Source organism: Bombus vancouverensis, chromosome 15 (assembly GCF_051014615.1).
Source record: "Bombus vancouverensis nearcticus chromosome 15, iyBomVanc1_principal, whole genome shotgun sequence".
In the NCBI taxonomy this organism is placed as follows: Eukaryota; Metazoa; Arthropoda; class Insecta; order Hymenoptera; family Apidae; genus Bombus; species Bombus vancouverensis.
The window spans coordinates 5,311,349-5,336,138 of NC_134925.1; the positions used below are offsets into that span (position 1 = coordinate 5,311,349).

Genomic DNA, 24,790 nt, shown 5'->3' on the forward strand with positions numbered 1-24,790 from the left:
CTTTAAGAACGATTAACAAACTTTTCGTTTTTGGATTGGACGGTTGCTTTTATCGAGTTGTACATTTTGTTGGATGTTTTCTCGAAAGAAAAACTTTTATATTTTTTCCTCTGGAAGCAACGATGTTACTTAATATCGTTGTTCGAGCTTTCTTGCCGCTTATCCTCATTCTACATAATTTTCAAACAAACGATAATTAAGAGAGTCTTAATAAAATATTTGTAGAAAATTTCTAACTGACTTCAACCGGGTATAGATACAGTTTGCATCGACCAAGAGACCAGAGGCAACGACAAATCTCGAGCAGATAGAGCTATTCAAATAGCAGACATCTTTTCTAAAGCGATGTTTCACTTTTGCAGAATAGAAATCGATCGTATCCTCCACGTGCGACCGACGTAATCGCTATCATCAGTTCTCATCATCGCATTATCTCTGAAAGCGCAGCCTGGCTGCGTTAGAAGTATGTGCTCATTGCGCATAGCCGCCAGCATCCTCTTAAACGTAAGGTAAAACGACGTTCAATTTATCTGATGATTTCGTTGGATATCTATCAAAGTTCCTTTACTCTTCTTGTAATCATAAAAACGCGAAGGGAGAAAGAAGAAAGGAACGAAAAAGAGTAGTCTTTCATTATTTAGATGGGCTCATTCCCTTGAGTGTTCTAAAATGACGATAGTTCAACTAATGTTTCATAGAAGTCGCAATCTTTTCTTCTTGTTCTTTTTGCAATGGCAAATTAATATGTAGGTCATAAAAGATGTTCTCGTGAAATATCGTTGGTATAATAAACACGAATGGTCGATTTTGTAAGTACGTATTTTACGAGTGATTTTTTAATAACGATTAATTAATAATTAAAGGAAGAAATTAAATTACGAATGGAAGAAATTGATTTTTCTTATTACGAGTTATTTCTTATTATGAGTTATTGCTATAATAACGTCGCTACGAAGTATAATTATTCTTAATTATCTACGTTACGGTTTTCTCGCTGTTCTTTTCCTCCTTTTCTTATTTTTCATTTCTAGAAACGATTGCATATCGTGTTACGTAATCAAACATCACCCTGTACATGTTGTGTACAGAGAAATTTGTGCCCGCGATAACACGCATAATCTCAGTAAATACTCGCGTCAATTTCCACTTCTATTAGCGGATTATTCGCCAATTTACAGCTTTATCGATCTAAAGACGTAAATAGCGCACGTCTACAAACGTCTATCACTCTAAAGGTAAGAATCGATTTGAAAATTCAGAGAACGCGTCATTCTGTTTTTTGATAATCGAGAAGAAAATAAAACAACGTGCTTCCTTATCTGTTAAACTAAAAATAAAATAAAACAAATTTACACGGTTTGAAGAAGTGATTCCTTTAAAGGTCGTTACTAGTACACGTCTGACATTTACACCAACCACTCTATTTACTTCGACTTACGCGGGTCAAATTATGACCTTAAACTGACTTCGAGTAAAGACACTTCGCTTAAATCAAAATAGCGTGAAAATAATGACACAGCAGCGTATTAATTTACTTTGTTCGATGTTCAAAGTTCTGGTCGTTTTCATCCATGTATTCACGTATACTTAACGATCGAATTCCGTTTCTCGTTAATAAACGAGGCAAGAAGTCCGAGTTACTGATAATGACTTGTCTTTGTTGACAAGTAGCAAAAAGGTGCCAGGGACGAGTATCGATACGAATTAATTTTAATAAAGAGTCGAGCAGCGAAACGACATTGATATTTTTACTGATTTATCACTGTGAGGTTACAAGAACGTGTCATCTGTCGTGGAACTCGTTTCAATGTTGGCTACGATATTATATTATGCCTTTAAGATGACGTTTACAAATCATATTTATAAGTTAGTTACTATTTTCTATTTTTCAATGTTTGAATGTTAACTAAATGTGTGTTATATGCGAGATACCCTGTGCATATTCACGCGTAGGTATACCAATGAATCCATATAGTTTTACGTATTTCATTTCCTTGTCGTTGTATCCTATTTTATAATCGTTATCTTACTATTTCGTTATATTAAAATAACATTAACCTTACCTTCATTTACCATTATACTGATAACAAGTTCGTTGTTTACGACGAAAATGCCACTAGCTTGTCGTTGTTTAATCGAATTTTAATAGAACGTTGCGCTTCTAAAAATGAACGGAGCATAACTGATTCAGTGTTGTCGAACATTTCGATATTGACAGATTCGACGTAAGAAAAGTGATCTTTCAACCCTCTACAATGACATATGTCGTTCGGATGGATATACATTTCGGTATTTTTACCATTATTTTTAACCATTGTTTTGCATACTTATCATTGCACTAATTTATTTTATCATCTTATCGTTGCACCGCCACTGAAGAAGAAATCCGACTCGCTTCTTATTTATGACAGTTATTACTCCCGGTCTTCCAACGAGGACACAAGATTGTACTGTGATATCAACGGTAGAGCTCTTACAACCTTATTCGATACAATTACTTAATTTATCTCTTACGACAATTTCTGAACTTATGTAACTCATTATTTCAAACGCGATTCGATCTTTCGTTATCTTTACTATTGTTTTTTTTTTTTTTTTTTTTTTTTTTTTACTACTACACCTTCTCCTTGTACCGTTGGTACAATATTAAGAGCGTAACATTATCGAAAATTTTTTTTGTTTCGTCACCGATGGCCTCATTGACAGTATGCGCGTTAAACAAATTTATTCAACTTATTTCTGCGCGATAATTCTTTTATGCAGAAGAATAAAAGACTTTTATCGTCCCGATGAATGCGTCAGTCAGTTACGAAGAGTATCGAACGTGTTATTCACGAAACCTCACGAGCAGATAAGCAATCGATCATTGCCGAAAATGAGGGACACGAGCCGGTTTGTCAATATCGGCGCGTTACGCTACTTGCGGCAGGCACAGACGCGAAACATCATCGAGAGAAGCACGTGTGGAATATAATCTGGCCGGAGGAACGCAATCGATGGTCGACGTATAGCTACGTGCGGGCTCCGATTCGATGGTCTCGCGATGATTTCTTATCGTTGCACGTTCGAGATACACGCACGTTCGTAGCACGTTTTCACAATCAGTGGCATTGAGAATGGCCTGGCAGCAGGATGTAACAATTATATCGCAGTTGGATCGAAGGAAAACGTGTCCTCGAAATGTGGAAATTTAGTCGAACACCGGACGACAAGTTTTCTCCCATCAGCTACTTTCTACGATCTCGCCGACGCAATTTAATTTAAAATTGTTACGGTTAACGTTAAACTTATTTCAAGAAACGATAGAAAATGAAAGATAGGGACATTTGGTGAGAAACGTCGTCTCTCCGTGTGTTTAATGTCTCGTCGATGTAGCAGTGCGGAGGAGACGAAAGAAAATTAAAGATTTTTAATTTCTGTAAAAATTATTCACGTGTGCCTATTTTGTGATTCGGCGTGAAAGATTTCGCTACGATGAACTATCCTACTCTGGGTGAATAAAATCAGTGGAAGAAATTTCGTTGTTCGCTACGTGGAAACGGAAGATCAAATTTCACTGGGAAAACCGATTTGGAGAGCACTTGAAGATATTTGCTAAGTAAGTTCTCGGTAGCATTTATCGGTGCTCTATCACAAATATTTGTAAATTGCGATGGCTAAAGTGGTCATTATTCATGATCATTTACCAGTAAATTTTGTAATATTTTTACAAATTTATTGACCTATATTTATGCGATCGTAGAATTGAAGTTGCGTGTCGTTTAAATGCACAATTTGTTTTACGAGTCTTTACAAAAAGGGAACTAATACCATCGATGATTTCTTATCGTATCAGAATAAGTCTTTAGGAATAATTTTTCTATCATTTCGACGCTGGGAATTCCTTACCTGTAATCTATAAAATACATATTTTACGATAATTTTTTACGGGTATTTCCAAGATTTTATTTACCGATAGCTTATCGATAGGTTTAAGGGATTATCACACGAATTATTCGTCTAAACGAGACTCGTAAATCACACAAAATTGAATAATTTGTTGAAATACGATCGATTGACCGATGAAACGTTCAAAATACATAGTTACGTTACATACTATCGATATATAATAATATTCTTTAAGTTTCTGGAAACGTATATGGAAATCTTCAAGCACGTCTACTCGAATCATTTGAACCGTGCGTTCAGGTAATTTATTCAATTTATGCGCATACGTTTGATACTATTCACGCAAAGCTAGCCAGACGCCGAACTATTCTGTAGAAACTGATACATGAAATAAATATTAAATTAGTTCGTTTTATGATGAAACAATATTTGAAAGTCCTTCTTAGTGGAGATTATTCGACGCAACAACGATTTACGGTAGCCAAACGTATAATTGAATCAGTCATTGAAGCGACTCGTTCACACTCTATAAAGTAACAATTACGTTTATCCGTAGATCAGAATTTGTTAGCGACGCTAATTCGAGAAAAGAGAAAATGAATCATTCCGAGACCGCTTAAGTTTCAAGTGCATGCACTTTTATTCGACTGCTCGATCTTATCGCGAAAAATTAATGAAAAATTAAGTCGTGGTCGAGCCGCGATGATTTCCATCGAATTACATTAAACTCTCAAGATTGTACGTTCGTGTCGCGATCGATTTCGAGTATTGCAGTCTCCAAGGATCTCTGCACGCTTACTCGGCTTATTTTATCGAAAGCATTAATATAAAAACATAAATACCCTATTAAGCGACGAGGATTTTCTCCACAATGAACGAACAAATTTTATTCCACACCCTTGACCTATCTCTACATAAAAAATTACCTTCTCCTCCCGACGTTCGTTTCATCAAATTTCGGCCAGTTCTTCCACGAGAAACGACGTCTCTACCTAAAGTTCCTTTCATCAAATTTTACTAAAGTTCTTCCACCTCCTCCTCGTCGATCCTTCCATTTCGTCTGGCAGGAGCAACATTTTCAGCCACACCCTGTATAAACAAACGGCCGAAAATCCAAAATGGAAGATGTGAAAACCTAGCTGCTAACTTCTTGCATCCCCTTCCAGGCTGGAGAACCAACGAGAACCAACCTCCTCGTCCACGTGAAAAACTGCGTTCTACGTCTCTGACAAGTGTGCAAAGTCTCCAGCGACACTGGTTGCGAGCAAGAAGCACGAGTAGAGTAGGAAGAAAGGAGGATTCGAGTGTAGAAGTGCGCGTGTCCAGGGGCGGCGTCGCCACTCGCGTCGGTTGCGACGGGGCGCAGCGGCGACGCCGGGACGCGGTAGTCGCGACGCGGACGCGACCCAGTGCTCGTGTTCACCGGCGACGTGCTGCGCGGAGGATCGGTGCCGGGGAAGATGAGCCTGGAGCGCCGGGAAGTAAGTACTACCAAGGGGTTGGAGGGGGTGTGTGCGGAGCAGGGTGACGTGGCCACGCGTATAACGTCCCCGATTCAACGTCCCGTGGGCGGTGGACGGCGATCGATCCGCCGCCGACACCGGGATGTTCCCGTGGAAAAACACTGTGGAAACTACTCGCGTGTCTGCAACCCTCGTGGACGAGATCCCGGAGTCGCGTGTCTGCGTGCAACGAGCTGGATGGAACCGTTTGATCGAACGTCCAGGACGATGACTGGGCACCACTATACGGCTGTATGGGTGCTTTTGTAAATATAGGATGCGTATGGGTGTTTTTGTAAATATAGCCCAGGTGTATGGGTGGTTTTCTAAATGTAGCAGATATACAGACGTGAGCGAATACGAAAGATCGGTGGGATGATGGCGCGATTGGCGATACTGGAGCTTGGACAGTTGGTCGAGGACGACGAGGAGGGTGAATTTATGGGGAGCTTGTGAGAGGTGTGGGAGCTTGGATGCTGGTCGAGGAGTTTGTTGATTTAAGACGACGTAGGCGCTGTAGGGTCATCGTATGGCGATAGTGGCGATAGTGGCGAAGTTTGGAAATTTTGGAAAGGGCGATTTTGGATGGACGGCTTCGTGAGAATGGCGACCTTTGGAAACTTCGTCATCGAGGACTACGACTGAAAAGGGAAAACGTATGAATGCTTTCGTACGTGTATATGTTACACATGTACGAAATGGAACGGATGAAGGACGCAGTGAAGATATACGAGAGAGCTTGATAGATGATGTTTGAGATGTTTCTTGATATAAGCGATGTAGAGAGGTGGTTCGTATGTTTGATGATGGTGGAGTTTAGATAATGTAGGTCAGAAAGGTAGCGACAGCTTGAAAAAAGAGCAGGTTCGAGTAGGTTTGTCGGGGATGGTGTTGGGTTCACGTTAACGATCTACGACTAGCCTTTTTGTACATGTACATCTTACTATGTACTTTTACTTCTGTTTTTATTTATACATCTTTCTTCTTGCTCCCTCCTTCTATTTTCCCTCTGTTTTCATCGTTTCGACCATACTGTTCGTCTTGAGTGCAACTCGATATAGTAAAACGCAAAGTCTGTTAAAACCAACCACTTCTCTAGGTAAACTCCAATCTTCATTGATCAAACAAAATTTCTCATTCTTTTGTCAACGCGTGGCAAGTTTCTAGGAAGTAGAAGATATGTAGGTCACGATGCAGAGACAGATCGAAAGGGAAGTAAAGCAAGATCTCGAAAGAGGTCTTACTACGGGCCACTTTTAACCCTTTAACGCTCAAGCCCGTGTCTCTCGCGGCTAACCTTATACCTTACAATTCTGTATGCTTTCAGCAGTGATTTATTTGTTCGATTTATTGAAACAAACAGCATTATAGAGTTTGATGATAGCAAAGACCTATACTTTAAAACTTTCCGCATTATAAAAAGTAGTTGATCGTTTTCTAAATGTAACATAGACGCACCAGTTTATACCAATGATGACTTAACGGCGTATTAATAATCTACGAAGGATACAAATTTATTTCCAACAAAAGTTCATCTGGCAAACAAGCAGAAATGTTGTACGACCATAGATCGTTTGAAATTTTATTAAAACGTTGCAACGAAAATAAGGAAACGATAGCCTTCAAGATCGTCGGATAAACCTCGTATTGCTAGACTTCCACGAAGAGAAAAAATTACATTAAATAAGAACGTAAACGCTAAACTGTGCGATACAAAAAATGGACGAAAATGGAAAAATTGATTCATCGAAACGATTGGAATTAAAAACTTTAACTTCGTAGAGCAACGAATCTGATCCTTTACGGTCAGTCTTCTGTGCTCTTTAATGGCTTACGTTGATTCTCGTGTTATACAAACCGAGAGCTTTTTTGTATCTTTCTCTCTTAATACGTACCTCTTACTCATAATATGTACCGAAGAAACTTAGTTAAGAATTTTGGAACATCCTGTATAGCAACGAGGGACAAATCCATCGGAAGAAGAAGATCGACGATTCTGCAACGATCGGATAAAGAGAAAAGGGAAAAAGATACGAACGTTAAGGGGTGAAACACTTCGCGGTTGCCTCGCCGCGCTACTGTGGTGTTTTTCATCGTTGATTCTTATTTCATCGCATCACGCACGCCCCCACCCCTGATCGCTCGCCCTCCGTCTCGTTTTTCAGCCACTTGCAGCTGCGCAAAATCCTACGAGAAGCCGCGGAGCACACCCTCCTGCAGCTGCAGTTGGCAATGCGATCGCGGTTCATCGTGAACGCTTCTCCAATTTCTTCTCCGCCAACGTTCCAACCAAACAACCGATAACACACTTGTTTCTTCCTCGTCTTCGCCACAGTAACACGACAAGTCGATTTAATCGTTACATAAACCCATTCGTTGTTAAGAGAAGATTTGTCTTCCACAAGAGTAGGAAATTTATTTGGAAAACCGCTGGAACGTCAAAAGTCAAATTGCTGGACTCGACGTGGGAAGGGTAGTGCACAGACGTTGCTCGTTATACGACGATGAACCTTTCGTTCTGTACGAAAAGCGAGCAAGGAGTGGCTAGGACTTTTACCGAATAGAAATTTCCTTTGTTTTTGATTCTCGATGATAGATCGTTTCGTTCTTTTGTTCTTTCGCGGAGATACGGCACGTTTGCGTTGTCAGACGAACGCGGTCGTTGACAGGACGGTGGATGGGTTTCGATAGGCTAGATAAAGTGGAAATGAAGTGAGGAGCGGAGGAAATGGCACATGTGCCGGATATCTTAAGATTCGAGAATTCGTTTTCTGCTCTGGCTCGTCGTACCCTCGGGTAAAAATCGTGTACGTTGTATTAATAAGAATTTCCGTAGACGTACATATTTAATAGATCGTTTGTAGATGTTCTTCGTAAGGATAATCCGTTTGTGCATTCGTTGCAATAGAAATGAAAAAAGCTGTAGCTACGTACAAGTTCGAGATTCTTTTCTTCTTTACGTATTTCCAAAAGTTGTTCCATCGTACGACGATATCGATATATGCATGAACAGGAATATTTATGTCGAGCTATAGTAACACCGCGGTAACGTTTCCAACATTTCTGTAGATTTGAAAGGAAAGTTCGTGCCAGAGCGGCCAGATCGAATCAGATATTAATGGAACGTTTTGTCGGGCGATATCGTTTTACTTTAGTTTGTTTATACGCGTTGTTAATAAGCGTCGATGGAGTTAATCAGCTGTTTTCTTATTTATTGCCGGCAATTTTTTTGCCAACGTAGGGATATAAATTTAGCGTAGTTTCCTTTATCTTTTGTTTTCCTCTGCCTTTTGTTTTCTTTCACCTTTTATCTTTTGTTTGTCACGTGCACGTTCTTCGTACGGCCCGATGCAGTTAACCAGCTGCATTTTTTTGTCATTTCCAGGCGAATTATGATACACGTGTCGTCGGAGAACACTCAACGATACGATCGTGTGAAGCGCAAGGGCGCAGTGTTTTTGTCCAACATTTTTAAATCGAAAAAGCTGACGTTAGGTATGAAGATCAACGAGGACGAAGAGATGGAACGTGCCCCGAAAGTCGAGACACCTGGTAAGCCGAGAAAATGTTTCTTTCATAAAGCATATAGATATTTAGATAAGAGGTTTTCTGTTTTATCGCTGTAGAAAATTCACTCGTTCAGAGAATTCCAGAAGTTGAGATTCTTTCATAATAGAAGGGTAAAGTAGCCCACGTAAAAAAAAAAAGAAAAAGAAAAAAGAAAATGACACGTTTTAAATTACTTTCGATCTATTTCATCCCGTACGTCTTATTCGAACGTTTGTGAGAGCGATTTAAAATATCTTTGATTTCATAGTTGTCCGGATATTATTTCTAGGTTCGTACCTTAAAATCGGAATTTTTCTAGTTAATATCTTCAGAGCAACGACTTTCTAGCTAATTGATAAAATATTGATATCGATATTCGTAAGCTAATGAGCAATTTATTGCAAGACATGCATCGAAAAGGACGACTACAAAATATCTGCAGCTCTTGAAAGCGAAAAGCTTCCGAAAAAAGCCGGGGTAATCAGCAGCTGAACCTTAAATATATCAATATTTTTTGTCGCTTAATTACTTTCCCTAGAATTCGCTTGAAAAAGTGTTTTTCAAGCGGTGACACGTGCGAGAAAAACTTTCGCGCATAATATACCCTCTGCTTGTGCACACGTATACGTGCACGTACTACGTACACATTAAAGAAGAACACCTTAAAATACGAGTGAAGAGATAAAAAATATTTCTTTTGCCTGGATATATCCAGAAATTAATCGGATAATTCTTTCGCAATATAAATCCCACGAAAAACGAATAGGAAGATGTGAATTTATTTTTAATGACGTGAAAAATGAGAAATGAGAAATAAAACAAAATATATTCTATCGTATTTCAGCAAGATAAAAATGACGATATATATATATATATATATATATATATACATACAGGTATATATATATATATATATATATAGACAGGTCAACCATGCTTTTTGCAAGAACGCAATTTTCTTCGCTCACTTTTCTTTCCTCATCTTTTCAAAAGAATATAAATCACGAATGTTCGTGATGAATTTTTCGAAAGCAGAATGCATCGTCGAACTATTCGATTATTGTCGTATTGTCGTATTATTGCATTTGTCTTTCCGAATATAAATATACTTTACGAGACTTCCGAATGATAAATAATTAACCAGTTCGGGTTGCAGATAAGACCAAACGTTGTCCACCGTGCATACGAATATCGAGCTGTTGCTATCGACCAAACAATTACTTTTTATTTCTCGAATCTTCGTTACACAACCAGTGACATAAATACTAAGCTTTTAAACGAGAGAACCGTATAGTTCGTACAGCCCTAAGGGGATTAAGATTTGCGAATTACCAAACGATGGAGAAATCTATATTTCTTAAAACACTAGCCTAAACGTTTGTAACAATTGCGACTAGTATTACGGTAAACAAAGTGAAACACGGTAAGCAATTGATAACAAATAACAAGTCGGCGATAACAGGAATCAACACGCGTGTTCCAATTACGTAACGACCGTCCAATAAAATCTAAATCGTTTCTCTTCTATTTTATATCGATTCGACGGAATGCTTGAAAAATACTATTATTTGTTCTTCTTCAAGAACGATAATAGAAATTCAATCGATTGAAAAATTGACGATTAAACGTAGCGATAGCGAAAAATAGAAAAGGAAAAGTATAGAACGCGATATTCGCAGACGTTACATCGTCTTCGATGTCGATTATCTCGAAAACGGAGCCTCAGGTGAAAAAACAACCCGTGTTTGCAGTTTGTTTTGTTACGAACCACACCCTTTCGTATAGCTATCCCTCGCCGTATATTTCTCTACTAAGAAAAACCATTTTAGATATTGCCAATTCATCACGATCGACTATAAAACATCCGTAATCTGACAATTAGGAAAATTAACTGGATCGATTGGATATTTTAAGAAGCGTACTATACTTTGTCTTTGCTCTACTGCGCTATGAAATGCGGTATGCCCGGTTGATGCATTTTAAACGATAAATGGAATAACTCGATATTATAATTCTTAAGAGTTCGTCGAATAGAATCGCTATCATAATGAAATACTATCATCGTTGAAAATTCACATCGATCTGTTCTTTTTATTTGAAGAAGCAATTTGGTCGAACAAACGCGATTAGATGTTTTATTATTATTCGATCGATAGACGAAAAGTAAAATAGTATTTTTTTTTTTTTTTGATAATTAATTAACGATAATTAATTTTGATAATATTAGAACGGAATTCATGTGAGATGGAATTTCAGCCGTGAGAGATTCGAATTCGTACGATTATAACAAGATTCTGATTAGTGGGATAATTTCTGTTCCAGCGATCATAACGAACGCCTGCAGGCGCAGCGGCAGCGAAAACGACAACCAGGTATCGAGGATTCCGTCGACCTTGAGCGTGGCAGCCGTCGATGTGGTCGTTGCCTGTCAGCCGTCACCGTCGCATTCCATTCTAACCTTGACACCTGGTAGAACACGAAACATCGATCAGGATATGGAGGCGCTTAGGCTAAGTCGACAGGATAATCCTTTCCTACAGGTTCGAATCGATAAGTCTCTTTGTTGCCCGTTTACAAACAGGCCAACGACAAAGACAGGGAAGAAGGAGAACGATTTCCTCAAGATTCAGCCACTTTTTGTCAACCGAGATAAGAAACGAATGAAAGAACTTTGAAATAATCAAATGCCAGTATCTAAAAGTTGCGAGAGGTGTAATTATTTTTTATGGGGGAAAGAGCTGTTTAGGTTTGATTAATAGCGATTCCGTGATTTCACTGAAAGTCGAACGATTGGTACTGGAAGGTTCTTTCACGGTTCTCGCGATCCGGTTCTCGTTTTTTTTACGATTTAACCAAAACTCAAACGATCGCAGAATTCTTACGTCGTCGATGCGATTGGAAATTTGACATAGTTGAAACAACGGTATGGCAAATTATGATAATTTGTGGTAGAAAAGGAAAAAGAAAGAAGAAAGTGATTTTCCACGAATCGGTACAATTCAGTTTGCTCATTCACGGTTTAAAACCAGTCTTCGTTATTTCATTAAGCAGCCCGCACGCCATACCAGCATAATTCGTTCCTTTGCAGAGTATACCGCGTATGGTGACTCATAATTTCGTACAAATAAAACTCATACATTCGCTCATCTAGGTCTTTTGCTCATCATGCTAGGAACATGAAAAAATCATACGAATCTATTATTATTATACTATTATTCGTTATCTAAGATACGCTATTTACAAGTCTTTGAATGAAAAATAATTCATTTATTCTAAAGAAGATTTTCTTATGCTTTTCATTACTGAGAGTAGCTGATTACTAAAAGCGACTCCTCGCAAAGTAACGGTTTTCTGTTAATTTAAATTTGTATAATTCCAGATCAAATACCAAACCTGCAAACCTTCTACGATCTCCAAATATTTCTAGAATTTCATTTCTCAATTCTCTTACTCTTAACGTTTAATCTAGAAATTTAATTCTACGTATAGATCAATGAGAGGTACATTCTGTAAAATCAATTAATCCAAAGATAAAGCTCATTAACCCATCCAATCACCACGTACCACTTTCTTCTTCTATTTATATCCAAAGGAAAAAAAAAAAAAACCTATACCCTCTGTCCCAGTTTTCTACATCACTTCACATCCACCAATACCATTAGTATTCTATTTCAAACGCAATAATTCCAACAATCGAAGTACACTCGCGTTTCCACCAATAGCGAATTCAAAGAACATAGATAACAGATAAGCTGTTTTCAGTATGAACAATAACGTCTGTCTGTGTCTATATAAAATTATAACAGCCCAGCTAATTCGATTGAAATACGAAGATGTATTACTTCCTGTCTGTTCTTCGAATCCTTTTTCACGTATCATCGTGTATATTTGGACACATATTTAGACAAGAAGACGAACGAAAGGATCGACGCTAAAGGAGAAATGAGAATATAACAATAGGAAAGAATTTCACACTGTGATCAGTGAAATTTGTATGTGATCATTTTCCATTTTTAACGTTCCGTTTGTAATATCTGTTGGCTAATATCGTGCAACGTTTCTTATCGTATCTTGTATTCTTCCACGGTATAAATATGTATCAGACTGTTTAAAATCTTAGATTTCTTTTTCCTATCGCCCTTCGATATCGACCATAAAGCGAATTCAGGATTCACTTTTACATATTTCAACGATACGATCGAATAAATTTCTAGTCTCTGCCTCGGTGATAAAAATCCTCCATTACCAGAGATTCGTCAACTCATATTTCCTGCACTTTCAAGCGTTCACAGATAAAAGATAACTCGATTTCCTCGGTGTGAGTCTCTTCCGCTTGCTCTCCATTACTCAAAGTCACACACGAATAAGTTTACGATTCACGCCATTTCCCGTGTCTTCGAAATTCCTCTGTCTCGATGACCAACGACGCCTTATTTGACATATATAGGTAGATGAACGACAGTGTTCGCATTTTCCAGGTACTGGCGAGTCGCGAGAGTCTGGTCGAGTCTTTGGAAGAGTCTGAGTCCGATGATGCCATTCTGATGTCTCAGGTGAGCAATTTTTCCCGTTCGTTCGCCCTTGTCTACGTCCATGGAAGCGTGAAAGAAGCATCGATCGGTTGGCCAGCTTGCATTATTAATGCTAACGTGAACTTGATAACGATGGCGAGCGATAGAAAGAGGAAGGGACCTGGCTAAGAACGATACGTCTTTTCTTCTACAGAACGGTCTTTTAGAATAGGTCGCGACCATTTTGGCATGTGTCATGGATGTACAAAGGACACGGGTTATCGAGGAACTATTTTTATGTATCTGCCTTTTAGACGTCTCAAGGTAGCAGTTTGATTTTCAGACGATTCTTCTTATATTTGAACGATAGCACGGATGTTTCTCGTTATTTCAGAAATGGCAGCTAACTATAAATTCGTTTCACCTACTGGATATTGTAACGAATACTTCATTCGGGATATTTTACGTATCTTGTTATATTTTTATATCTTTGGTGTATTCTGTGGATTTTTGTATATCTAAATTCAAAAATAATTCTCTGTCTTGTGACGCAGAAAATTCTGCAGCTCTTTTACACCGATTTTTATACGTCAGGAACAATAAAAAAGATATCGCGGATAAGAAGCGGTTTTGACACGAGAGGAATTTTTAGAAAATTGCTTGCGTGGCGACTGATATCGTATCGAAGGGATCACAATGCTTTTCTTGGAAGCGCGTGGATTACACCGAGAATCCTGACGTGGTATTATCGGTTATTACATAAGTTTCTGAAGCACTATAATTGTTCGGTGCTAGCGTTCGGATAAAAATTGGAAAAATTGGAAAACGCTCGTAACTGTAACTTGAACTACATATGTTTGAATATACGCGAAAGAATGTATTTTAAAAGGATTATTAGTCCAAAGTATACGTACCAGAGTATATATTAGGTTGTCCGAAAAGTGTCTTTCTTTTACAGACACGTCTTTTCCAACGATGCATTTTTATACAAACACGAAACCTAATCTGTCGAACGTTGTGATCTTTATTTTGATAGAACAAAATGGACCCTACGTAATTCGATAAAATAATATAAAATGGAAAATGTGGCGCGTCCAATATTTCCTTATAAAACGAAAGAAACTTTTCGGACGACCTAATGTCATCGTTCAGCAATACGCGAGCAACGTGTAATCTCTATAAAAAGCTAAATTCATGCCAGGAAATTATTAGCTGTTCCAATAAAATTGAGTCATCACGATATTATTCCCACGATTCATTCTATGGCCGGTATTCTTAGAATAAAACGCAAGAGATCGATTTACCGGTTGTAGAATTAGTCGGTAATTATCGATCATTCATAACAGTTGTCCATTATAAGGGATGGTACGTTCGATCCATTAACCCTGAGCTGACGAGTCACGATTACAATAAGCCTTAGGTATAATGGCTGCTATACGAGACTCGATATATCTACTCTACCTAGATTCTATTGTCGAGCTTTCGATGAATTTCCGTAACTTCGATCGTCGAGGGCGGTAAACCCGATACTCGATATGCAAATTCGCAGAAAATAAAATAAAGTCGCGAGACGATGAACATAAATTACACGATGATTCTTAAACTTTCGTATATTTCTATACTTTCCACTCGAACTTGCTGGATTATGGATATTGATTTTACACCGTTTAATTGCATCGTATAACAGCATACGTAAAATTGATTATTTGGCCAGATAAGTACTGTCTATTTTATAGAGATTAAAGTGGAAGCGAATCGCGATAGCGACGTAAATAAATGCCAACTTTGTTTTATCATTCGAAGCAATTCGGGGAAAATTTTGCATCTTGAAAATTGACGTATCTTTCAAGTGGAAAGCAGAGATAATTGAACTTTCAGAGGAACGTCAATTACACCACTTGTGTTATCTGGTTATCTCGGGTCACTGCAAATTTTCTAATCTACAGTATTCCTATCCGAGTAGAGGACTCTCGACATCGAATCGATGTTTAATAGGAAATAAAAGCCAGATCGATCGCTAATCTTACGCGTATCTTGTTAGAATTTGTGATATAATAAGGATGCGATTTAATAGTTAGAATTAACTTTATTAATGGAACGATGGCGTAACTTCTAAAACCACTATGATGCAAGATATGGAAAGTCGATTATCGAAAGACAATTAGATTAAAGCATCTTTAATACAATATATACGAAAGTAATATACCGCAGTAGTAATATTCGTGGAATAAATTTATCTCTGTGCTTAAAGTTAATTTCGGTGCTAACAAGTAAATAGTAATAAAATGTCAAACTACAAATAGACCTAGACCTAGATACGTAACTAGCTACGTAGGTTGCTTATCAATAAAATTTATGGTACTGTAGTACTAATACTAGCGAGCGAAAGTTTCCTGATACTGTGAAACTTTGCTTGATAAATTATGTTAGGAGGTAAGCAAGGCCTGAGAAATTAATATTCCGCGCTGATTTTAATAGGAAGTACAGCTTTCTGAAAACAGTGGAAACGCTCGAACAACGAACTGACGTTCGATATAAAAAAAATTTTGTCGTAGACTCTCCACTTATTCCTTTTCCTACGTAGAATCTTTCGTTTCGCATTTGTAACGTTACTGTTTGGCAGATGTTTATGCATTTACAAAAATTAACTGGCGTTATAAAAATTTGAATCTTCAAGTCTGCAATTTTATGGTTCAACGATATAATTACAGATACACTCGTAGAAATTATATAATATGGAATATTAAATAATTGGAATAATATACTGGGTAAAAATTAAAAAGCCAGATACAATGCATATACGGGGTATCTGCAAAATCATGGTACAAGCGATCGAGTGGCTATTTTATGTACAAAAATAAACCGAAAAAGAAAAGAATAACATTTTTTCGTTCGGGGTTTCCTCTCGCAGAGAAATGAGTTTCAAGTTGCTAATTGTAAATTTCGAGGTATCCGATTTTCAACATCCTCTATGGTTCCATTTCTTTAATTGGTTCCATGAAAATACGAATTTGTATCGACATTCTGAATGGTCGTTAAAACGTATACTGGATAAAAATTGAATACGCTGGAGTGTTTCTTCGCTTTGCTCTCGTAGACAAACGTAAGCTCCTTAATTTCTGCGTAGGCCCCAATTCCATAAAAATACGAATTTGCGTAAACATTCGCGGCCTAACGATTATTGAAACATCCTCTATAAATAGAAAATCCTCGTTTTCAGGAACTGGGCGACACCGATCCATTAACCTTAGCCCAAGTGCACGAGCACCTGGTACGAAGTCCACCGCCCGCATCGTGGCCTCACACCACGACTTTCCATTTTCCTCATCAAAATCAGAGTTCGTCGGGGAAGAACGACGTGCTGGCTCATTACAAAAGCCCGTCGAAGGCGACTTCGTGCCGTGGCAACGATCACGAGCTGTCCAGAAGCGAGCCATCCACGGATATCAGAGGTGCGAATCCAAACGACTAGACAGTTGTACTTTTCTTTTATCGCAACGGCGCTCCTTTCGTGTTATCTCGTACGCGTATACGTGTATATATATTGCACATATGTGTCCGTACAGCTGATAGCTCTTTTTCAATAGGAATCGTTTGCGTGCTTCGCGTACGTAAGCTGTGGCAACGTAAATTTGGCGCTTGTCTTTGGCGTTGGGGTCCGATGCTTTCAATAAATATATATCATTCTTATAATCGTCCGTTCTCATGGTTGTTCGCCATTATCGACGTTAACGAGGATCATATTCGTTGAGTGGGCCCTTTCGATGGTATTTTGGGCTTTTCGAACGAAATTTCGATCGTGGTAGTCGATAGATTGCTTTCAGTTATCACTAGAAGAATTAGTAGAAGATGGAGATAGTGGAGAATTTGACTAGTTCTAGATGCTTCATGCTCCGTTCCAAATTGACTTCATCACTTTCGAGTTATCAAGTTGCTAACTTCTACCTTGCTCTCGTTCGCTATTACAACTATTAAGAACTTATTATGTAATTTATGGCATCCATATAAAGTTAGCATCTTAGTTTTCGAGCTGATAAATTAATCTACCAACGTTTTTCTCGTTTCACAATCTTTGCAACAGTCTTATTAAAGTTTTCTCAGGTGATTTATGGTTTATTTAGAAATTAATCATTTTTTTTTTTTTTTGGTTATTAAGTTAGTAATTTCTCCTTTGTTTCTTTCTTGTATTATTTTCTTTCCACGTTCTACGGATTGTCTGATGGATATTGTACAGTTTTTCTATCGTGATCTTCAAACTGCCTCTGTATCAGTTTCTACCTATTTCTAACATATTTTATCCTATTTTAATAATAATCTCTTTCCATAGAATATCGCTATAAATACCAACGTAATGTGTTACATATGCTAACCATTTTATTTAAAAATATCATCCTCCAAAGTACCAAAATACTAATATAATAAAGTATCGTTTGTTTTAGCAATCTGAAAATAACAAGATCCCTTAGCCCACGCGGATATTTATGCAAATTATTAGTCGGTCGGTATACGCGTGTTGTCATATTTTAAGCCCCGAAACGACACACGACACGGACAATGCATTAAGCGGAACAGGAGCAAAATCGAAGCCACTTGGAAATTAAAATAAATCAAGTGTCTCATTAGAATTTCACACAGGAAGATCGATAGATGCAGGCGTCAAGGCCGCCACCAAGGTCACTCTAAATAGATCCATCTAAATAGAACTTGCATCCTTATTTTAATGTAGAAAGGGTAGATATAAATGTCCCCACGCACAAGTATCATAATCGAACAATCTCGTACTTAAATATACGTACGATTGATGATCGGGTATAAGATCGGGAAAGTGTTGAAGAACTTCATTTAATTCACGTTACATCGTTGGCAAACTTGTATTGTTAAATTCTGTTTCTTAATTGATAGATAGCATAATGTCAAAACTATTACGTTATTTATGGAAGACACCAAGCAGAAATTGTAACATATTTACAAAAGATTGTATATGAGAGTTTCATATAATTTAAGGCAAGGCCATTTTTCACATCAGAAACACGCGTAATACAAAAATTTCAGATATTAATTATTCACAAATATCGGTGCAGCTAGAAAATGTCATCATCCAAAATGCTTCTACGATAGTACCAGATCGGTGGTTGCATTAATAGCCGCTGAATGTTTTTAACGTATAATCCTACGACGTATGTATATCGTTCCCAAGGATTATACGTCTAATCATATTCCCATTTTGCAGAAATCCTTCGATCTGTGAATAAATTAGATGATAATTATGGTTACGTTCAGCCAACAACTCCACATCCATATGAACGAGCGTGAATCCTTGAAAACGCGAAGAGCGCCGGTACCACAGCCAATATAGTGAAATATGGAAATCCCAACATAGACACGCTTCTTTAGGACATTAGCGAATTCATATATTCACGATTGACACTTATCTGGCGACCTTGATGCCCGCGGCGCTCACAAACGTACAGACGCGATCGATTTCACTTTATTTTTAACCTGCATAAATTAATGGTACGTGACACGGTGGGCGTGCCTTGACTTTCGATCGGTTCTTCACCGACTTTCCGCTGGTAGAAAATATTTTCGCCCCTGCGGTGCATTTCCCTTCGGTTAAAGGGAACTATTCTATTCCAAGACGCGCCTCTCTAAACCTCCCCCGGAATTTTTTTTTCAAAGATCCTATACAGCTTTTTCATTACCGTTCTGCGTATATATATATCTATGTACGTTTAAGTAATATTTATAAATTTTCTTGTAAGAAAATAATCAAACCTGCGGATAGTGTGGATCCTGAAGAATGTATTTTCATGGCGTCTGTGGTTTTGTATACGCTTCTACTTTGAAATAAAAAGACTGGGAAGATTCTTGATCCGAACGAGGAGCAGAGTTACACGCGAAATCAAAATAATGGCGATAATTTCGAAAGTTTGACTAGCGATCTTTTCACCTTTCGCGCTTTTCGCGGATTAAAAGAATTAAGAGAAAAAAGAAGCTACTAATAGGAATATTTAACGATCATATTTGTTGCCTCGTTATTACATATTATTATCAATTATTATTAAATATCAACATTATTATCAAGTATCAATAATAAGGCAGCAATAATAAGGCAGCGAAAATAACATTGGAACACGAGCATTATATATAAATTATAATAAAATCAAGACAAGATAAAAATTGATTGACTCTCTGACAGGGCAGCGCGTGTCGCACGATCGTCGCTACTTCCTTTATTCTTTCTTGTTGGTTGATTTACTGTCGTTGGTGAAAACGCGCGTGACTGATTCTAATCGCCCCCAGCTTGTCGCATTGCGCGATTTTTTATGCCGTCCGTTCGTGGCTCATATGCACGCACGTGAGACATCGTATTTTTTATCTAGGCCAGTAACCCCGGCTCGCTTGCTACGCTTTAATGTTTCAGAAATGTTCTAACAAGCAGAGAATTAATTTACAAGAATTAACGAGGGGCAAACCAATAAACGTACTTTCTTAAACAGCTTTCACGTTCTACATTTTCAATCAAATTGATAAGAAAAATCACAACTTAATGAGTTTTTATTTTAAGGATTACTGATGCTGTTAAGAAAACTACTAAAACATTATCAGCGTATAATGGAAATTACATAAATATTATTTCAGTAATATATTGCTATGTAACATGGGTATTTATAATATTCATTACATAAAAGCGAGAATGTTACTAGCTTCAAAATTTCTGATGCACGAGAAGTACACCTACAGCTATGTAATCCGCGATGTATCGTTGCATGCGCCTGCACGTATGCAACCATCGATGTAACGAACATGCAGCTATGTCACGTCGTATTAATATTCAACTTGTTTAGCATATAGTTTCTATAATTTACAATTCTTCAGCTACTTAACGCTAGAACTACTATAAAACTTGTATCGAAGAAGTTGAAATGAAATGAAAGGTATGTGAAAAAATATAATCCGAGAAAAAAAAGGAAGCTTTCATAAAAAAATATTCATATCCTCAAAAATGCATTGTTGTAAATCTATAAAATTTATAGAAAAAATTACTACGTGATCATTTTAATCGCTCTGGTAGTTCTAGCGTTGAACACTAAAATAAAATTTCTTTCTGTCTCCTCTCGTTGTGTCTAAGGTATAGGTCTGTTAGGTGAAAGCCTTACCGAAGAGTCCACACACTAGCAGATCTTGGACGAAACACTCACTAAAATAAAATTTGGGATTAAAACCAAGGTCGAAATATAGAGGAATACTTTATAAAAGATTGAACTATCCGAGACACGAACCTCTTTCTTCTTTTCAAACTTTGAATAAAGTAGAAAGATAGAGAAGCAAACATTATTAAATATTAAATGACACCGTTTTGATGAAAACATTGGATTTCTATTGAAATTTTTCAGATCGCCACTCACACACATTTTCGTTGTTGCACCCAACGCCGATTCGTTCATTGTCGGACGTTCGACGGCTTCACAGATCAGCGGACGACAGTGTGCAATTGATGTCGAGCGAATAAAACGCTAATGCATTCCGGTCCGCGACCGGATCGAGATGACTTCTCGCATTCAGAACACAAACCGTGCTTTGTCGGTGCTAAAACGTCTGCTGAAAGTTCCCGGATTGTTTCGGAGGAGCGTGTCCACGAGGAAAGGGCACTCGGAAGCTCCTTGACGAGTTCACGCATGATCGAGGTTCGCCGAAACGATTCTCGAGTCGCGAGTCTCGAGATGTCAACGATTCTTCGATTCTGTTGAAAGAATCGTATCGAAGTTGACTCACAGGTTCGTTTGATAACGGAAGCGAAAGTTTCAAGTTTAACGTCAGTTTGGTGCGGAAAGAATTTCGAACGTTCTGTACTTCGTGATCTGTGTTTACGGAGAATGTACCAATTGATGAAGATTTGTAGATTGTCTCGTTGTGTCACAGGTTAGGTATGCTCTGTTTCGGATGAAATGAAAAGTGTCCCTATTACGCAATCGAAACATCACGGTGAGAATCGAAATCACAAAGAGAAAGAGAGATAGATGGAGGGAATATTATTGAAATTCTTTTATTCGTTTTGATATGTTGAATGAGACCAGAGCTCAAAGTAAAATGTATGTAACAAACGCACGCGCGCATTTGATAAGTTATCAATGCAGCATAATTTTAAACCCTTGCACGCAATGTGCTCGTATTTAACGACAAAAGATTTAGCTACATGATCTAATGTCAAAGAAAGCGATATCTATTTTCGTTTCACGTAAAAGTTTAAAATCTAAATCTAATTTTAGACTCTGAAAGATATTTTCCAAGATAAAAATCAAGTAAAAATATTTATTCGAATTATCAAATCCTCGACGACCCTAACGTACCGCTTTTTTCTGCAAGTTTGCTCGCATATTCCAAGAAATTAGACGAGTAAGACTCATTGTTGTGAAGTGAAATTTGATTACACTCGCTCACTGATGTAGGCGGAATTAAGCTATTACTTATTAAAGTAGTACAAAGTAGTGTTATTACTAAAAATCAGGGAATTTAGATGCTGCCAAAATTTAGAGATATTTTTATCCAATATGCAAAATTATAGATGTTTTTAAGTATCAATTTGTAAGACGATATATTTATATTTATAAATTACGAGAAAAAGCTTCTAAATTTTTACACTGTCGTTTTCCCTAAATAATTTATTTTTAGTGTTATAACGTATTTGCAAGTCGATGAGTGAGTGTAATTCAGAAAATTTTTCTAGAAACCGGTCTTTGTTTCAATTATAAATTAGTCTGACATATTTACCGACCGAGCCTATCGTATTTGAACTAGCGCGCAATTCAACAATCAATCATAACGTAACGACATAAATAGAGAGGCCTATGTTTGATCAAAGACAATTATCTTTATTATCATTCGAATTGAGAAATTGTAACAATGTTTCTGGTTTCTTCCGTGCGCGTGTTTCAAACCAATTCGTACTTACATATTAATACGTATGCTTGTTTGTAATTAATTTCAATCACGTAGCCATGAGAAACAGGAATAAAGTGGTGTTTTAATTGTTGCAATAATTGCAATACAGGTCGCAATTAGTTAATTTAAATGGTAGTATAAAATACTATCCTTGTATCTTGGAATTTTCTGTCAACAATATCATTTATTTTTCACTTAAAAATTTTGCAAAAAATAGCAGTGAGATATCAGCATTTACTGTGGATAAACGTATAATATTTACAATATCATATATAATTTAGGAAGATATTGATCGAATTTTTTGTAATCAAGTTTGCAAATAGCATATTTCAATCTAAAATATTATTTCGCAAAATCATTAAAGAATAATATATCGTTATTATGTATCATTAATAACTTCTTTTATCATTGCTTTAATTGCATCGAGACGAGTTATCGAGCTTACATTGTTGCTGTTATTGTTAATTAGTCTATATTTATTCTGCACAAATTATTTTTTATCAATAGGACATATACATATTTTCGACGTTATCATAGGATAAAGAAGGTAGCATGTAAACCATGCTTCTTTTAGCATATATTTATTAACATATACCGTGAAAAAAATACAGAACGTTTCCAGGTAAAAAGTTATTTGTAGCGCTGACGATGCGCCAAAAGTATAGGCCTGATCATGAATAATAAACTAACACGTAATCATAGCTTAAGAATCTTTTTTTACGTAAATAAGAATGGGAGAAGTGTTGCCGATATTTCGAACGATTAATGTGCATCGTCTGAAGATGATACACTTTTAAAGTCGAAAATATTTTTTTAACGTTGCGATATCATTTCACATAGCATAAATACTGACGAGTAGTAGATATGTATGTACTTGTTAAGCTACTTTCGGCTTTCAACGCACATAACCTGTACCTTTTTCACATATTGTTTTGAAGTTGAAACAACAGTTTAAGAATTTCGACGAACAATCCTATTTTATACAGTACACGAACAGTCTCATATTGAAGATAAAATATGTTTCACTTGAAAACTGGCGTAAATCAATTGTTTCAAAAAATTGCAACTACGATTACAGACAGCGAGTAAACAAATAATCCTGCTACGTCTTTTGGGTCGTTTTCAACTTGATCAATTGTATATAAAAAAAAAGGAATGTCTTAAGTTTGAAGGAAGAGTGAAAAAATCGTTGTTCTTTGTTTATTGAAACAAGAAAAAAATTGGAATATAATTCAAAGATTATAGTAGAGTTAAAAGATTAAGATCATAGTGAATAAAATTTTAGCAGGGTTTATACAAAACTTTCAGAACAGTAGCATATAAGAAAAAGGAAAAGATCTAGAAAGTTATTGCGATTATTATTGTAACTATAGTGTCCAATTGACTTGGCCATTGAGAATTGAGATTATTTCTATTAATATATGCGATATTAGATACACTATACACGTGTATTAGAGGCTCCAGACAATTTCGTCTTCGTCCGGATGTCAAACAGGTAAAAATATGAAAAACGAAAAAAAAAAAACAGTAGAGAGACTTATATGATATAATCTAGTCGAATATAACATATATACCGAGGACTGTGTTGTCACTTTTAAGCGAATATTAAATGAATACTTGTTCGGGTAATTATTCGAGCGTTGAATAATCAATGATGGCGAGGTTAGGGCGCGAATATTATTACTAAGTGAACTGAGGTTACTTTTATCGGAAAGTGATGTTGAATGTTACAATAGACCCTTGATTTGACGGATTTTTTATTCAAATAAACTTCGAACTTAACTTGCAACTTTATGTTTTTTTTATATTTTCTATATTGACTAAAAATTTCTTCGATTCTTAAATATTTAATAACCGTTGCTCTAATTAATCCTTAAAATCAAGGGTTTACTGTATTTATATAATGAAACTTCACACGCGGTTGCTTTGTTTTATTTTTTAATTTAAGAAACACTGTTCGCAAAAATGTTACAAATTGTACTCCCGCATCTTACAATTAGTTCAAAACATAGATTTAATAAGACGAATTGAAAATAAATTTCAAATTACGCAAAAGATACTAAATATACGTTACTTGTTGATAAAAAAGGGTAATAACTTTATTTTAAGATGATTGTAAAATATTTATTTAAATTTTTCGCCACTGTTGTCATCTGTTAATCGATTTATCAAATTTTATGCTGTGCAAGTAATTACTAGAATGAATCTTTGTTCCTTTGGATTTTTATCGAAATAAAAGTTTGATTCTTTATACGACGGTATTTATATGTAATTTTCTTATCCTTATTCTTAGAATTGAAGTAAAATTTTGCTATGAAATTGTGAAGAATACAATTGCAATACGAATATCTCTACAATAGTTGTTCCTCTTAACACAGAATTAATTGTATAATTTAA

The 24,790-nt window shown here is 36.7% G+C and overlaps 1 protein-coding gene and 1 pseudogene across 5 annotated transcripts; one reads left to right on the forward strand and one right to left on the reverse strand.

Moving 5' to 3' along the window:
- Positions 1 to 1,136: 1,136 nt before the first annotated feature.
- LOC117157232 (uncharacterized) lies at positions 1,137 to 2,618 on the reverse strand (annotated as a pseudogene).
- A 195-nt stretch (positions 2,619 to 2,813) lies between these two features.
- LOC117157230 (uncharacterized) lies at positions 2,814 to 24,646 on the forward strand. 5 transcript variants are annotated; one of them, XM_033335112.2, is made up of 7 exons: positions 2,814 to 3,598; positions 5,055 to 5,369; positions 8,776 to 8,942; positions 11,262 to 11,479; positions 13,418 to 13,492; positions 16,671 to 16,902; positions 20,848 to 24,646. In XM_033335112.2, the coding sequence occupies exons 3-7, from the start codon at positions 8,783 to 8,785 to the stop codon at positions 20,961 to 20,963; spliced, it is 801 nt and encodes a 266-aa protein (XP_033191003.1). In that variant the 5' UTR covers positions 2,814 to 3,598; positions 5,055 to 5,369; positions 8,776 to 8,782; the 3' UTR covers positions 20,964 to 24,646. The 5 variants fall into 5 exon arrangements, with proteins under 5 accessions (XP_033191003.1, XP_076480869.1, XP_033191002.1 ...); XM_076624754.1 differs by lacking the exons at positions 2,814 to 3,598; positions 5,055 to 5,369 and adding an exon at positions 5,847 to 6,060; XM_033335111.2 differs by lacking the exons at positions 2,814 to 3,598; positions 5,055 to 5,369 and adding an exon at positions 7,575 to 8,186.
- The last annotated feature ends 144 nt before the right edge of the window (positions 24,647 to 24,790 follow it).